This window comes from Athene noctua, chromosome 6 (genome assembly GCF_965140245.1).
Source record: "Athene noctua chromosome 6, bAthNoc1.hap1.1, whole genome shotgun sequence".
Lineage (NCBI taxonomy): Eukaryota > Metazoa > Chordata > Aves > Strigiformes > Strigidae > Athene > Athene noctua.
The window spans coordinates 49,646,186-49,663,320 of record NC_134042.1 but is presented as its reverse complement, the minus strand read 5'-3'; the positions used below and the strand labels follow the sequence as shown (position 1 = coordinate 49,663,320).

General features: G+C 48.4%; 1 protein-coding gene across 2 annotated transcripts in view; it reads right to left on the bottom strand.

The window, feature by feature from the left end:
- TXNDC16 (thioredoxin domain containing 16) overlaps positions 1–17,135 on the bottom strand; it is a 41,772-nt gene that overhangs the window by 10,278 nt on the left and 14,359 nt on the right. For both annotated transcript variants that reach the window (XM_074908957.1, XM_074908958.1), the window contains 7 exons: positions 16,064–16,124; positions 14,539–14,680; positions 13,591–13,737; positions 13,044–13,103; positions 5,741–5,909; positions 5,064–5,200; positions 131–215 (listed from right to left, as the gene is read on the bottom strand). In XM_074908957.1, coding sequence (XP_074765058.1) covers positions 131–215; positions 5,064–5,200; positions 5,741–5,909; positions 13,044–13,103; positions 13,591–13,737; positions 14,539–14,680; positions 16,064–16,124 — 801 coding nt within the window. The remainder of the gene's footprint in view (positions 1–130; positions 216–5,063; positions 5,201–5,740; positions 5,910–13,043; positions 13,104–13,590; positions 13,738–14,538; positions 14,681–16,063; positions 16,125–17,135) is intronic.

Here is a 17,135-nt window from a genome sequence, read left to right as displayed (position 1 = left end):
TAAGTCACTCGTAGCTGTTTGTGGCTGCTGTTAAACACTCAGCACAGCCCTGACACTTGCCCTAGGCACTGACTTTCACTAAATGCAGATCAGGTTGAATTCTCCCCAAAGAAAAGGAGACACAACTTACAAAGTCAAGGCATCATCTTCAAAATACATCCCCATTGTTACATGGCCACTTAAGATGCTTCCTGCCTCTTCGAAAGCTTCCCTGGCTGTAGAAAAGACAAAGATATAAAAAACCACACTAGAATGAGAAGTGTCAGCTTCCTCCTGGAAATCAAATGGCTGCCTGCATACATAACATGCTCCCACAGCAAACAGTCAGCTGGGAACAAAACTATGATGAGAGGCTCATGAGAAATGGATTCATCTCGTGGCTGCAGGCTATGGGAGGAGGAGTTGGCAGAAAGGATCAGAAGGAAAGTTCCTATTATGAGAACAGTACTTGCTCTTTAGCCACCAGCACTGAGTTTCCAGGATCTGCACGACAGAGGCACTGCTGGAAAATGAAATGTCTTTAAGGACTTGAAGTCTGTAAGTGTTCTCTAAAACAGGAGAGCAATTATAAATCTAAACAGAAATCTTATAAATCCCAGTTCCCTTTTGGAAATGACTGATGGTGACTTAACTGAGGCAGTGCTAAGTGCTCAACAGATAAACTAAGTTAACAAATAAGTTAAACAGATAAACCCCAAGTTTGTTTTCGTTTTATCCAGTTCCTCAGAACAGACAGGGTCTGTTACGAGCATCCAGCTAGGATAGGGAAGGTCAAAAAGCTAAATGCTTTGCAGATACAGCGTGTTCCACCGCTTTGTGCAGCTAAATACGAGAGGGCAGCACCTCCAAAGACACAAAACCCCCGTGCAGTGGCTGCTGGAGTCCACTGAGAGACTGTGAGGGCAGGTAGAGGATGGGGAGGAGAGGACTGCGTTGGGGCTTTCTTGATCCATCACAGCTGAATCTATCTGTGCTGAGAGACCAAAAGCAGAGCCCCAAAATGAAGCCGATTTCAGAGCTGGTTTATGCCATTATAAAACATCCAGGTTTAGGCAGCTGGATCCATGGGAGGGACAAGCTTTGTGAGAACACGCAAGCCATATTGCGTGAGTCTGTAAAATACGGTTATAGATCAGAGATCAAACCCACTGCTGCCAAAGGTAGGGTGAGAACGGGGCACATTTCAACATCACCACCCCTCCCCCTTTGTATTGAGCAACTGAAAACAACAAAAAAGGCTCTTCCGACACACTCTTTGGAGAAGTCAGGTTTTCCCAAGAATTAAGGTTACATCTCAGATACAGCCATAACACATGTTGCTTTAGAAATTAAACAAGAACTCATTCAGATACTATTTAGTGTTTCTCATTCACCGCCATATCACAACTGGCCAGCCCAAGCCCTGGGGACCAGTGACTCAGACTTCAAAAGACTGAAGCTGGCTCACAACTGGTCACTTTTTGATGCTTTGCCTCCTGCTTTCCAGCTACACTCAAAGCCGTATTTTCCATTGTGTCTCCCTAGAACCACAGGGACCACAAACTTCCCTTTATGGTATTTTCCTTTCCAAATGGAAGCTTAGATCCTTAAAGGAGTGGCTCACTGAGGGTCCAGACATGGTAGGAAACAACACACATACAACAAAGCTGGTGACACAGCTTGGCTGGTTCATCTTCTGATATAGAGAAACCACCGTTGGATGGGTTTGACATTGGTTTCCAGCTCTTCGATCTTCGGTGACTTGATTTTATCAGTGTTGAGAGAAAAGTAACCCATAGGAGCAGCTGATAAGGATCACCAAGAACTTCACCAACAAGCCCTTTGTGAAGTTGTCTGTGCCCCAGCCACTGGAGAAAAGGCCACGGGGCAGGGCGTGAGCATGGCCTGTGCCATAAGGCACTAAAGAACACAGCCTGACGTGGAAAGAGCAGGTTCACATCCACACGTCCTCGGGAGAGCATTTCTACAGGCATTTAACTTCAAACACCCACTTGAGATGTAAGCCCATGTTGAAGTGCTGCTCTGCAGCGTCCCTGGCTGCAGGAATTCTCTCCTAAATCAGGACAACCTTCAGCAGAGGCCTATTCCTTTCATCAGAGTCATTCCTGGTGAGATCTCCCCTCCCTATCATGCTTCCAAATTTTTCCATATTTTGGAGACTGTGCCAGACCCATGCACCAGTCTTCATTTCTCAACAGCTCACAGCAACGGACTCTTAGCTCCGTGCCAGAACACCCCCCACCCTCAAATTTACACAACTCCACTACAGACAAGAAGCACTTCTAAAGAAGCTATTTAAATATTTCCTAGAAAATCTGCCCCCCCTTCAGAGCACTAGTTTAATTCTCCACGGGGCCTGACCATGTGCTGCAGCACATGCCTCGAGCTGGAGTCCCAGCTGCCTTCCACAACAGCTGCTCCGAACTGCACAAGCCCAGCTTTACTGCTGGATTTGAGAACAAGAAGGAATAAAATTGCTAGCTGAGGAAGGCTCTACAGCTCCTGCGGAGTTTCCAGAGGCAGGATTTGAGCACAACCCCTTATCCCTCTAGTAGAAGGCATCTCGTGAAACCATGCTCTCCAGCAGCACCTGTAGCATCTTTGCATGCTGCCTTCTCTTGGTTTACACCGATGCTGGCAAGCCCTAGGATGGTACCAGAGCTTTGCAGAACACAGGTGTATTTTTAAACATTTGCTGCACGGTTTAGGACAGAGTCTTATTTCCAAGTATGCTTCCAGTTTCTGCAGAGCAAACAAATTTCTCTCCTATAAGTTCTCAAAGTTTCCAGAAAAATGCTTGTTTGTTGACCTCATAAAACCATTCACCTCTTTGTAATAAATTTTAATGATGATTTTTCCGATAAACCCCTTTTAGCTCAGACCCACTGAAGAGCTTTTTAACATAGCTCAGATGCTAAGCATTGGAAAAAATCCAGGGATTTTTTTTAACTGGACATCTCATTGCTCTGTTTCAGTTAACAAGAAATGATAATGACATGGCACGTTGCTGTTTCAGGTTAGAGCAGGAATTCTTGATGTGAGGCAATCATTGGAAATTCCAGATAAGCCTGCAGGCTGATAAGAGCAGTAGTGCAGTTTCTCTGGGTCTGGCCTGGGTTTGGTGCCAGTACAGCTGGCTCCAGTTTTCTGCTCCCTCAGGTGGTTCTGCATGACCCTCTGACACCCTGCAAGTTAGAGGCTGTGAAAGCACCACGTGTTTCATGTCCCTGGGCGTCTGCCGCTGAGTTACCCCAGACCGAGATGCCGTTCCAGGTTGCAGACTGAGTGTGCCCGAGGGAAGAGGCAATCTTGTGGGCTCCACACTGAGCCCTCTGGAAACCTCCAAGATTTGTTTGCACAGAAGGAAATGAACAGCTTCTATATAGGAAAGAGTCTGAGCTCACACATCCAGTCAGATCCAGGCAGGTTCCTTCCATGAACCCCTCTCACCACCCCCATGTTGTCCAAGGTCCTACCCTGGGGCTAATCCAGGCTCCACTCACTAAAGCAGAGTGGCATACGTGGAATAGAGGGAAGATTTTGGAGCTCAGCTGATGAAAACCAGGGGGAAATGGGCTAAAGGGTTCTTTGAGATAAGATTTTCTGCTATATGTAACAGACTTAGACCCTCCAGAAGAAGCAGGCGTATTAGCTGTCAGCTGGCTCGGTGAACACAGCCCAAGTGGTTTTTGCTTGGTTCCAGACATTTTATTTTGTTCTTACCTCTGAGCACAGTGGATTCCCTCTGGACCTCTTTATGTGAGAAAATAGCCTGGTTTGCATTTAACCAAAATTTACAGGCACAACGGAGCTTCAAAATGAAAGATAGTCTGAAATTTTGATCTTAAGACAGACGGGAAAATTCTCCTTTTTTTAATGCAGTAATTCCCAGGGATAGCTGGTAACTGAGAGACCATGGGGTTGGAAGGTTCTAGCTCAACGCTGTGGATTTGACTGAAGCATGACATGGTGTCCCCTTTCCAGACTGACTTCATTCCCTCTCTCTTGTTAATGTACACAACTGTCACATGAAAAATCACCGTAGCTCTCAGGTCAATCTTCCCATCTTTCAGAAAGGCTGTGGAAAGCCAGCGGGTCCTGGACACAGCTATGGCATGCAACAGATTATACTGGAGCAGCATCTGAGTGACCAACAGCACCTTACGCAGCAGGCAGGGCAGGGAGAGCATCAAGTTTTAGCCACTGGCCAGGACCACACTGGTAGAGACTTCAAAGCAAGACAAATTCAAACAAGCTCAGAACATCCTGCCAGCAACTTTGTTTAGCATTTCTAGTTGACGTCCACCACTCCGGGGGCTGTGCCGACCTATTTCAAAGTCCACAAGTGCGTTTCATTGAGATGTTCACATTTCATTCCTTCTGATGTAAGAAATTTGTAGTTTACCTTATTGCTGCTTTGGGTTTTTTTGGAAAAAAAGAAAGGTTTTGGACTGTGTGTTGGTTGCAAGGACTGGGACCAGCACATTTGCAGGAGGAGGAGTCAGTAAGATAACTATCAATCCAATAGCGTAACGGGCTTTCTTTAAGAAAGAATAGGCTGTGACATATTGCATATGGACTACAAGAAGAGGCTGATGGATCTGGGCTTGTTCAGTCAGAGGTTACGAGGGGTTTTAATGGCAGCCTACAACCACTCTGAAGGGGATTCATAAAGCGGACAGAGTCAAACTCCTCATGGTAAGGGGCTGGAGATACCACAGAGACAAGAGGTACAAATCATGGCTTGGTAAGTTCAGACTGGACATCTGCAAAAAATGTCTTTGCAGAGACAGGTGGAGGTTGTCAGATGCCACCCCACTGGCTGTAATAAAAATGTCTGGCAGCTGCATGTCCTCTAAGCCAGGATATGGACCTTAGATCCCACATCTGGAATCACCCACGGTCTTCTATTAGCAAAACTAAAAAGGGTGGTGCCAGGCAGGCTGTGATGTGAGCAAACATGCTTAGAGAAAACTAAACACAAGGAACTTCCAAGCACTTGGAATCACCCCCCTCCCATCAGGAATGAAGCTGAGCGCTTAACCCACAAACACCACACTAACCTTCACTCGTGGCTGTGCTGAATACTCCTAGAAGCGAAGTGTGGTGATAGGATGATAGCTCAGATGGAAACTCTCCTCTTAAATATCCTTCTGCTTCCTCAATTGTGGCCAGTTTCAGGGGGCAGGGAACTCGGCTCCTATGGAAAGGCAGAGAAACAACATGGGCTGATGCCTTCTTCATTTTGGGGATGAAGAGACAAAACAATGATGTTTTGGTTCAACAAATGTTCCTCGGTTTCTTGAACCAAAACAACAACACCCCAACCCAATATGACAACCGTTATGCCTCTTTAGAGACAAAGCTCAGTCTCCTGGGAAGGAAGGACAATGCCTACTCACAGAAAGGCACTGGAGCTTGTTATGGGGAAGAGAGAACAGCCCTGAGCCAAACTGGTTGCTCTGAGATCCTTGGGATCCCCATTAAAAATAACAGAGAAGGAATTTCACCAAAGAGAGAGGGCCAGCAACAACAGATGGATGCACTGTCCAAGAACAGATGTTCCCTGACATAGAAAAGCACAAAAAGTTATTAAGCTAACATCCAAACCAGGTCTACAATCAGATCTGACATTATTTTTCCGAAAAGGATTTTGATTACACAGGACGTGAAGCATCCAGAACATCATCTAGCAGATGTGCCAATCTTACTGCACAGGGACTCATTAACAGACACTTACAGCATGATGAAGCTGGTCAGTTCTTCAGTTCCCCACATGCCGTTGTACATCACTGATCTCTCTCCCTTCTCATAAATCTTGATAGTAGGAAACTGAGTGACATTCTCCTCTGTGCAAATGCCAGGCCAGTCCCAGCAGTTTACCCGAGAAAGCAAAACCCCCTGAGTTCCTGGAGTGGAGAACAAATAATGTAAAAATAATATGAAAAAAAAAAAATGGTTGAAAAATTGAAGGTTTTGTTAGCTGCTTTGGATATTACTGCACATATTTGTATTAATGCTGCCAGAACACCTATTTGCTTTGGCATGCTTCCTGCAGGGCTGGATCCTAACACACTGCAGGCACATCGAGCGAGCCCAGGTGGGCTACTGCTGAGAAGCTGTTGGAGTCAAATGCTGCTTTGTGTGGGCAGGATATCAAAATTCAGCCCCTAATAAACAATCCCTTTGAGTAGAGGCTATCTCCCTCTTGAAATCATTCATGGATATGCCTTACACTTTTGAGCATAACTATTTTGAGTAACTATTTCCAGCCTGCAAATGCATTAAATACCTCAGCAGGTGTGAATTGATCCAAACAACGGACCACGGAGAGAATAAACTCAAGGAAGTGGTAGGTTGCACTTCTTAAAAGGAAATTCCCAGAGACATTCACATCTAGCTGGTTACTCAAAGCAAAACCATAAAACCCTGAGGCAACTGTCCAGGAGAACAAAAGGCAGTAAGAAAAGGTACTGGAAATACCGTAGGAATAAGGCCAAGACAAAGAAATCATGCAGGCCCTCACTGGAAGGGGGAAGGAAGGGGGAAGATAAAGCTTGGCTTGGAGGAGGCTGATGTATTCAAGGCTGTTTCATTTCTTAAGGTGCCCAGTATTGAAATAGTGTTTGTTCTACCTAAAGCATGGAGTCCAACACACAAGGAATAGTTGAAGGTCACATAAACATGAGAGATGTAAGGGAGGCTGGCAGTTTGACGGCACTCACCCCATCCTACCTACGCAAGCTGCTCACCGCCACGCCACCAGCAGGTACCTTTAGGACCTTAAGAGCGAACCTGGGGTCTCACAAGTAAGGGACAGGGAAAGGGAGAACACTTGGGAATCACAGAGCAGTCAGTCCAACTTTGGTTTCTGGCATTAAAAACCTTTTTACAGGCCTGACTAAAGTGATAAATTAAAGGGATTCATAAGCAGTGAAACAAATTGCCAGTCACAGAGGGACGGGGGTGGGGGTTGATGGCCAGCCGGCTGAACAGGAGCCAGCAGTGTGCCCAGGGGGCCAAGAAGGCCAATGGCATCCTGGCTTGTGTCAGCAATAGCGTGGCCAGCAGGGACAGGGAAGGGATCTGAGCCCTGGGCTCGGCACTGGGGAGGCCGCCCCTCGATTCCTGGGTTCAGTTTTGGGTCCCTCACCCCAAAAAGGCCATTGAATGACTCGAGCGTGGCCAGAGAAGGGCAACGGAGCTGGGGCAGGGTCTGGAGCACAGGTCTGCTGGGGAGCGGCTGGGGGAACTGGGGGGGTTCAGTCTGGAGAAGAGGAGGCTGAGGGGAGACCTCCTGGCCCTCTGCAACTCCCTGCCAGGAGGGGGCAGAGAGGGGGGACGAGTCTCTGGAGCCAAGGAGCCAGCGCCAGGCCCCGAGGGAATGGCCTCAAGCTGCCCAGGGCAGGGTCAGGCTGGCTCTGAGGAAGGATTTCTGTGCAGAAGGGGCTGTTGGGCGTTGGAATGGGCTGCCCAGGGCAGGGGGGAGTCCCCGGGATCCCTGGAGGGGTTGAAGAGTCGGGCTGAGCCAGCGCTGAGGGATCTGGGGGAGTTGGGAACGGTCAGGGTGAGGGTTATGGTTGGACTGGAGGAGCTGCAAGGGCTTTTCCAACCGAGGTGATTCTGTGATTCTGCCAAATGAAGGTCAGTTCTGTGCACGCTCTCCATGAGCCCAAGACACAGTGCCTGCAGCTCCAGCATGTCCTTATCAGCCTTTCTTTCATCTGCAGGTTGGGTGATGACCAGCACACACTGCTGCTGGTCCACGGCTAAGCCTGTGCTGACCAACTGGCGGATGAACCATCACCAGCTTCACTAGCCAACACCCCTTGGTTGCCAGCCTCACCTAACCTGCCTCCTACCTACTTACAGGCTTGACCAAGGACAGCAGGGCTGCGTACAGTCCTCAGGCCACGCGTCGTCCATGCCCACTGCAGGAATGCTGTATCTCAGACATCTTCATGCCTTCCCTGAATTTGTTTGAACAGGATTCAAGAGTTACATGGGAAAGATGGGATGAAACCTAGAGACAAGCACACACGTGGAGGCAGACCATCGCAGTGTCCTTCAGAAACCAGGGTCAGGGCAGGTGATGAGGATTTCTCAAGAGTACGGCAGATCAGAACACCCAAGCTTTCTCCTCTGTCTGTCCTGGGTTTGATTCTGATCACTATTTTCATTAAAGGCCCAGCTAATGGAAAAAAACCATATGCATCCAATCTACGAATGATCCCAAGCCCAGAGGGGCAGAAAGCAATTTGAAGGGCAAAGTGTAACAACAGTATTGTGTAATGAGAAGCAGGATGCACAGATATCATCAGTGCTGCAGAAAAGGGCAAAGCTCATTCTGGGATGAACTTTCAACAGCATCTGCAAGACATGGGAGAAAAATGATGCTCCTCTGTCCCTGTGAAACCTCTGCAGAGTCCAGCAAGACAGGCTGGGAAACATGGGTTTGGAAAGGCTTAAGCAGGTGAGAGGAAATCTGGAGATTTGAAAGACATGCCTCCTGAGGAAAAACCCAAAGAACTGTGTTTCTTTCGATTGGAAATTGCCTGGAAGAAAGAAACAATAAAATCTAACAATATGTAAAGTCTGCTCTGGAGGCGACAGTGAGATTACTCTCTCTTGCTAGCTAGGCAAGGACAAGCAACAACGCATTCCCAGGTATTAAATATTCCCAGACCAAATATTAAAACAAGCTACTGAGAACCAAACACAGCTGAGTTGTCTTGGCAGAGAAGCTGCGGAATGGTTTTAATCACAGGTTAGAAACATGCCTGCCAGGGATGGGCCAGGCATCTCCATAGACAAGGGTGAAGGCAGAGGTGACCTTAGCCTGTGCTCCTATCCCCTATCCCTATGGCCCTGACATCCCACTGGGTCATGTTCTGTGACCCACAGTTTAGGTTTGGCTTTGCAGCTCACATGAGGAGTTCTGCTGCTGTTCTGCCTTGTGTCAAACTCACGTACAGAAAAAGCAAGTGGCAGCACAGAGCTAAGGGTCTGCAATTCCACTCAGACAGTCGGGAGTTGTCAAAACACTTCACGAGAGCAGAAAATGGTTTGTGTCATTCTCCAGGCTCTGAAATAACATCTCATATTAAAAGCCTGCCCCTGGATTTATTTCACATCTCTGATCCAATATAGCTGGTTCTCATCATGTTACCATATAACCTTGTGTCTTGCCCAACTCTGAAAAATAATGACATGGAAACAGGGCTTTGATACCTTGTTAAAATTAAGATGCAAGGCTGCCCTAAGGTCCCTCAAATATGAGTTTTATTATTTGGATACTACCTTGAGGGATTACATACTGAAAGTTCTCCAAAGGAGCCCCATCTGGCCCGAGGAACCCCTTGCACAGGATGATCACTGTCCCATCCCAATCTGCACCATATTATTAATTACTGAACGAGCAGCAGTTTCAGGAGTTGAGTAACTCAGCAACAAACTGTTGAGCCCTGTGGTCACTGTTGAGCTGCTGGATGGGAAGAAAGGTAAAAGAGGAACACAAGACCCTACTGTTCTGTGATTTTAGGTGCTACTAAAATCAGCAACAGCGAGAACCTCTGTCCCACGAGTCTTATAAAACCAGGACAAGACAAATCATCAGTGCCATAGGGAACAAGAAAAATCAAGAACCCCTTAAACTTCTAATCCTTTGGATGGCAGGACTGGCATTAGAAACAGCTCACCTGAAGAGCTGATCCAAAGGCTACAACATGAAAGAGAAGTAAGTTATGTATGAAGGGCTGCACTTCGAGAGGGGGAACCCAGTATGGAATGGGAAATGACCACCCAGACAGCATCACCCAGTGAACTCTTAAATCCTTACTTCAGATTCAGGCTCCATGAATATACATTGCTAAATCACACAGGTGATTTTCAGGCCTTTGAAGTACAACTTCAGATCCCTGTCTTGGGAATTCACTAGTCAAGAAGACTCCACAAGCACAGGAGAGGGAAGCAGAACTGATTTTTCATCACAGTATATCGCTTTTAAATATTGGTTTCCTCTCTTCTTTGGAAAAAAGCCCAATGACACACATAAGAAATGCTCAGCACTGTCTCACCTTCACATCCTCTTCTCTTGTCCCCCATGTTTGCATAAATTCACATCTTGCAAAAGAAAACAAGAGCTGCAGCAGTTAGCCCCAGTGACTGGGAGAATGGCACGCTCTCGCTGCAAGAGTAGAAAATGTGCTCAGTTCAGTAAGACAGAGATGCTTCTCTTTTATCTCTTGCTAGATTGCATCTCTCAACAAAGAGAAAACACTCGGGGGGCTATAAACTTAATTTTGTGATGATCTGCTGAACATCTGTTACTGGATGATTCACAGGGTCATCCCAGTCTCCAGCCTCCTCCATCCCCTTGTGCTTGCTCTCATACGGCCTGTTCTCAGTGCCATTTTGCACAAAGAATTGGCATCAAAAGTGGGACCTGGTTCTGCAACTCAAAATGTGCCTCTAGAGCGGGTGATTCATGCCTCAGACAGCTGGTCTTGGCTTCTCAGCCCTTTGGAAGAAAGCTCCACCCCAGAGAGCAGACAGGAATGCCAGCACTTCTGGGGGAGCTGAGAAATTGCCACAAAGCCATACCCCATATTTTATTCTCAGTCCTGCATAGCTCAAAATCTTCTTCCTGATCCAGACTCTGTCCCTCGCACTGCTCTATCTTCCCTCATCTTTTCCAAAACGGAGAGCACAGGGACCCCCATCCTTTTAGGTCTTCCAGCTCCCCTGGTAGCCCTCCTCTGAGCGAGGCTCCCTCAGCAGCAGAGACAAAGGATCTCTGGATCCACTAAGGCAGCCATTCCCCATCCTCTCCGAGGCCACAGCCGGGAAAGTAGACTGGAGTCATTCCACAGGTCACATCTGGCCCATGAGTCTTTGGTGGGACCCCACTGATCACAGAGAAAAGCCCTGACCCCAATCAATTCATAATCTCTGTTGAGAATCTGTCTGTGGCTGCTTCCATATACCGAGACTGTTATCAAATGATTCAAAAAACAAATGGCAAAAGCCTGGCCGTACAGAATCAGCCAGGGTTTGGCCACTGGCTCAGAAGAGGCAGGGTTTCATCTGCTGGCTCTCCCAGGTTGCTCCTCTAGCTGGTCTGACCGCTGGGGAGTCTAAAAGAAACCCCAAACCATCAACAACCATAACATCTCTAACAACAACAACCCTCCCTGAGCTTTCCTGTTTATTCCTGGGATTTCAATCCAGATCAAAGCCACTGGTAACTTTCCCTTCGTGCAAACTATGAACGCAGAACAGCTTTCATCCAAACCACAACACCATCCACAGCGTTCCCAGGAGGGTTTCTTGTAAGCAATTCCCACTGCATCTGCTTCCCAGAAAGCTGGCTGGGTCCTCTGCAGACCCTGTATGTGTCCCCATGGCTGAGAGCTCAGCCTGAACCCTGCTCACACAATGCAGGACATGGTGCCCAGTCCCAGGGAAGTGCCATCACTAGGAGAAATGAGCCTTGATGAAGCACCAAGAGAAGGAACCAGCCAATTCCAGGGGTGCCCGAACAGCTCTTGTCCAGATCCACACAACACTCTCACTGTGCTGCAATGAGTTGACACTTGAGTGTCCTCTGCAGCCAGGGGGAGAAATAGGCATCTCTGGAAGAGATTCAGCTGACATGAGAATGATGGATGTGCAGAAGAACCCACCTCTCTCCACTAACTGTAGAGAGGGATGGGGCTGAAGACCTGAATGAAGCTGAATTGGGGCTTACACTGCTCAGGAACTGCTCAGAGCCTTTTGAAGGATTACTACCCCCTGCCTTTACTACCAGACTACTCGATCTGTGCTGTGCTGATTCTTCATGTGTTATTTATGGAGTTCTGTGGCTGCCTGAGAGACTTCCCATGTAATTACGCCAGTCTCCAGGCCCTGAAGGCACCATCATTGTAAATTCTTCCCCCGTCTTGCCCTGGTGGATCTGGGCTTGCTCACACCTGCCTGTCTCGCTTTCCACTAAAGCTGGGGCCAATTACTGCTCCTTTCCAGATCAAGAACTTCCAAGGACAGGAGCTCTGATGTGCCACCCAGCATATTCATTTGCTGGGCAGCACGTAGTGCACCTCCTTGGTCCGGGCAGGACCTGGCACTGAGGGGCACAAACAGGACCCTGTTTCCATGATGCAGGCTACAGTGCTTGCTCTTCACTCCTCCTCACTCCAACGCCCACCCCATGTCACCCACTGCCTCTGGTGCTCTGCCCTGGCCCTCCTCGTGCTCTTTGGCACTCGTCATGCAGTCACTGTGCCCACCAACATCACCATCATCATCGCCATCATCCATCCCGCTGTCAATGTGCCCACCAACATCACCATCATCATCGCCATCATCCATCCCGCTGTCAATGTGCCCACCAACATCACCATCATCATCGCCATCATCCATCCCGCTGTCAATGTGCCCACCAACGTCACCATCGTCATCACCATCACCCATCCTGCTGTCACTGTGCCCACCAACATCATCATCATGATGATCATCATCCATCCCACTGTCACCATGCCCACCAACATCACCATCATCGTCATCCATCCCACTGTCACCATGCCCACCAACATCACCATCATCATCATCCATCCTGCTGTCACTGTGCCCACCAACACCAACACCATCACCATCATCATCACCATCATCCATTCCTCTGTCACTGTGCCCACCAGCACCACCACCATCACCATCACCATCATCCATCACACTGTCACTGTGTCCACCAATATCACCACCCCAGCTGCAAGGCATTCTGGGCAGCTGGTGTGTACCAGTTTGCATTCCCAGTCCCATGACTTTACAGAGGCACAGATGGACCACAAGGATCTCTAAATAAGAAACAAAGGACTTTTCCTAAGCAACCTGATGTGGGTATGCCTTCCTTCCAAGTCTGAGGGTAGAAAATGAGTATATTTGGGGTGAGGGAGTGAGGTACCATCAACATCCTCCCAGTTTTGTGGTCCCTACTGCTAGGGCAGGTGCATGCCAGCTGTAAAGCACTCAGACCCGTGGCATCTTACCTTTCAGGTGATCAGCCACCTCGGTGTAAGAGCGCAGCACTGCCAGGGACACTGCCTCCCCTGAAACACAGGAGACACAGCCCTGAGGGACATGTAGGTGACAAACCAGCCCCACCTTGTTCTCTGACAAAGTCACGTTACGATTCTCTGCATCCTAAAGTGCTTCAAGCTCTGAAAGACTTGAAAGAAATAAGGAAAATTGGACTTTATGCTTCTTTGCAGCTGACAGCAACCAGGTTGTCTAGGCTACCCCATGAGCCCACACTACCACAATTTCCCCTCTTGTCCTACATGCGGTCCCTGTAAAATTAAGGTTAAAAAACAATGAACATTAATATCTTCTATACTGAGAGATACTGTCTTCACACAATATCAGTCAATAAGAACTGATGTAATCTGATTGCTAACGGGTGGGTGGAGGCCCACGGGGCAGGATGTGGCACTTCTTTATCGTTTAAACTTGTCTACAGAATCACCATATTATGGAAAGCACAGTGAGCAGCGTGAACTTAAGAGAAAGGACAGTCAGGCCACATTTCATACTCACAGCTGGCATAAAACAGCACCACCATCCGGGCAGTCTCCATAAGGGCAGAGTGAAAGGTCTCCTCTGTCAGGACGATGATCTGCTCCAGGGGCAACTCTCGCTTCTTGTCCCTGGAAACTGCTTCCACCACCTGATCGTCTTGAATATCTGCAAGGGACCCACAGCCGTGCGTGAACACAGGGCAGAGGGAGCTGCAGCCCCCTGTGCCACCCCATCAGCACGGTTTTGTAAGCCAGCACCTCTCAGCAGAGACACGGTGACTGTCAGCAGCAGGTAAGTAGTTGCCTCATATGGAGGAGCGGAGGCACAGGCACAACACACACAAACTTACTGAAATGCACTTATGCCATCTCACACCAGTTGTGCCCTCTGATTTGAACGCTATTCTTTAAGTGTGTTGGCTCCTCTGGGATCCTGTGCTGCTTTTTCTTTGAAAACACAACCAATTTTGTAAGGAAAACAAATGTGTTTTCAAGGAAGCGTTGCAGGGGCCAGTGTTTTCTCCCTGGGGAAGGCAAGTCTGGAACAGCTCTCTGAAAACCACGTCTCAAACCTTTCCACAGGGACTGATAATTCTGAGGTGCTTCATCTGATGTTTGAAGAGAAGACAACTCTGTGTCCACTTCAAACTCTCATGCCCCTGAAGCTGGATGCATTCAAGCAGAATCACCCCTCTCCCTCATGCAGCACCTCTGCAACTGTTCCTCTAACAGCTGCTGGTTTTCTTCCCTGGTGTCTCCCCTAAAAATGATGCCTGTCTGTCACTAAACTCCAGTGATATGCAGAGAAAAAAACAGCCAATTTGTACAACCGTGATGTGACTGTGATGGTTGGCCTTGAATTTGCAAAAGTGTTCTCTAATGCTTTAATACATGCCTGCAGGTCTCTAGCAGATGCTGATTGTGTGTCCTATCTGCTGACAATCAGCTTTTCAGTTAAGTGGCACACCTTGATTCTTATTCTCTTTTTCATCCTCATCTTCCTCCTCCTCCTCCTCATCCTCCTGGATTTGTTTGACCTTGCTCTTATCTTCCACCAGAGTTATAACTTCATCAGTGTCTTCCAAGACCAGGTATTTGATTGGCACTCCCTAAAGAAAACAGAATAAATCAGTGGGAGCAAAACATCACCCTGCACCCATTCTGTCCCCAAAACAAACTCAAGGTTGATGGGGCACCATCACCCAACTCCTTGTTTTCAGGTTATGTCAACAGATTCCTAAAGCTGCTGAACAGGGGAGCATCTGGGGTGTTTCTCTGGCCCAATTTCACCCATGCATGAGGTTTTTTCTCTCCAGACTGACATTTCCTTGAGAGGAAGTAATTGTGGCTATGCAGGATCCTGTGCTGGGAGTGGAGAAAGTGAACACCTGCTCCACCTCCCAGCATTTTAACATAGAACCACCACTGCAAGAGAAAGCCCAGCGGCCAAATAGTGAACGAGAGCAGAGAGCTACAGGGTCCACTTGGCTCTCCTGCCTCTAAAGGAGTCAGGATGGGTCAGAGCAGCCCATCACAGCCTGGGTAACTGGCACAAAAAAGCCTTTATCTCATGGAGCTCAACCAAGAAGAGCACTCCCAAGCGTACAAGAGCAGCCAACCCATGGAAAGAAAAGAGCAAAACGTATTTCTCAGAAATGAGACCTTGTCGGCTTAAAATCAGTTCTGGCACTGTCTCAGCAAAAGGCACTTCAGAGAAAATGAATTTTTTAATAAACTGAGAGAAATGACAAACTGCTGGCACCTTACGTTGGCTCTAAGAGGAGAAACACAACATGCATGTCTCTCACCAGGGCATGGGAAGCCCTCCAGGGATGCTGAGGTTCAGGTCTGATCCTGTATTGTTGCAATCATAAGTGTGACAATTCAGGTAACTGGGGCAACATGTGCTCCCTGGCATTTGTCATCACCAAATTCCATCTTGCCTCACAAGCTGGGTCAGGTCCCTCCAGAGTTTAGCTCATCTTCATCAACCTCATTTAACTTACACCCTGCCCTTTTCCCAGATCACTGCCAAAGGCATTCAGTTACATCAGTTCAGCACAGACCTTTGGTTGTTTGCTCTTAGCTTGGTCTTAGTTTCACACTCATTTCCTCTCCCATCTTTTGAACGCCTTTCCTGTGGAGGCAAGGGCTTTTAGAAGTCCAAATCTTTGGTGAATTTGCACTTGGACTACTACCTTAGGCAGTTCACAACCTTGTGTAGCCTTAGGGTGTAACGGAGATGTCACCCTATGTTTTGAACCCAAAATAAACTCAATATTTTACCTTTACCAGCAGGCATAGTTGCTCTGCAGTATCAAACTCAGGCAGTTCCAAATACCTGCATGCATCTAGGGAAAGACACTTCCCCTTGAGCCTCTGGGGAGGCTGTCAAACAACAACAGAGCCGAGCAACACCCCAACTCCTCTCAAGAGCACCATGCCCAAATAGGGAGATAAGAGTTGTACAGTAAAGAAATTCACCATCTAACCTCATCTGGTGTCTTGAGAGCGACATTTGACCGGAGCAGAATGTTCAAATCTACGAGGTCCCTTCCAAAATACAAAGTGAACATTAGATAGTACAACATGCAAGCCCACCTCCCTCAGCAGCACCGCATCCTCACAGGGCTGTGCTTCAGGGCCCCCGAGAACTTGCAGGAACCCAGAATCAACGTCAGTGGTGGAGAAACAGGCTCCGAGTGACCTTCTGGTGGGACTGCACTGCATAATGTGCCCATTTTGCAAGGGGCTTGGATTCCCCCTCTGTGATTCAGGTTTTTGCTCATGCGCTGGCAATCACATCCCAGTGCAGCTGCTCTGCTGGTGGCCTTCAGCTCACAGAATCATCTGGGTTGGAAAAGCCCTTGAAGCTCCTCCAGTCCAACCATTAACCTAACATTGACAGATCCCAACTCCCCCAGATCCCTCAGCGCTGGCTCAGCCCGACTCTTCAACCCCTCCAGGGATCCTGGGGACTCCCTCCTGCCCTGGGCAGCCCATTCCAACGCCCAACAGCCCCTTCTGCACAGAAATCCTTCCTCAGAGCCAGCCTGACCCTGCCCTGGGCAGCTTGAGGCCATTCCCTCGGGGCCTGGCGCTGGCTCCTTGGCTCCAGAGATTCATGAGTAAATGCAGTCAAGAAATGCCTCCATACAGGGGGGTACCCCGATAGCAGAAAGCTGGAATAAGAAAGCCCACACCCAACCTTCCTCCATCTCCTCCCATACACCCCCAAAGGCTGTGCAACCATGCCTACAGGGGCTGCACACCTCCTTTGGCAAGACACCACGGAAGTGTTTGCAAATGCAAGCCAGTCTGGTGTACGCAGGCTGCTCCTGAGCCCCCAGAGCAGAGATAAGGAACTGGTGGTTAATTCTGGAGGAAGCCAGACCTCCACAGCACAGCTGCCCTGTGGCCAGCCACCCACGTGTCTGCGGTCCTCCTGGGGAACACGTGTGCTGGTCTAACTCAGAGAGCCCTCGTTGACTGAGGAGACATCGCTTACCGAGCGGGGACCCCCATCACATCCCAGCACTCACAGTCCACCTCCTTCACTGCATC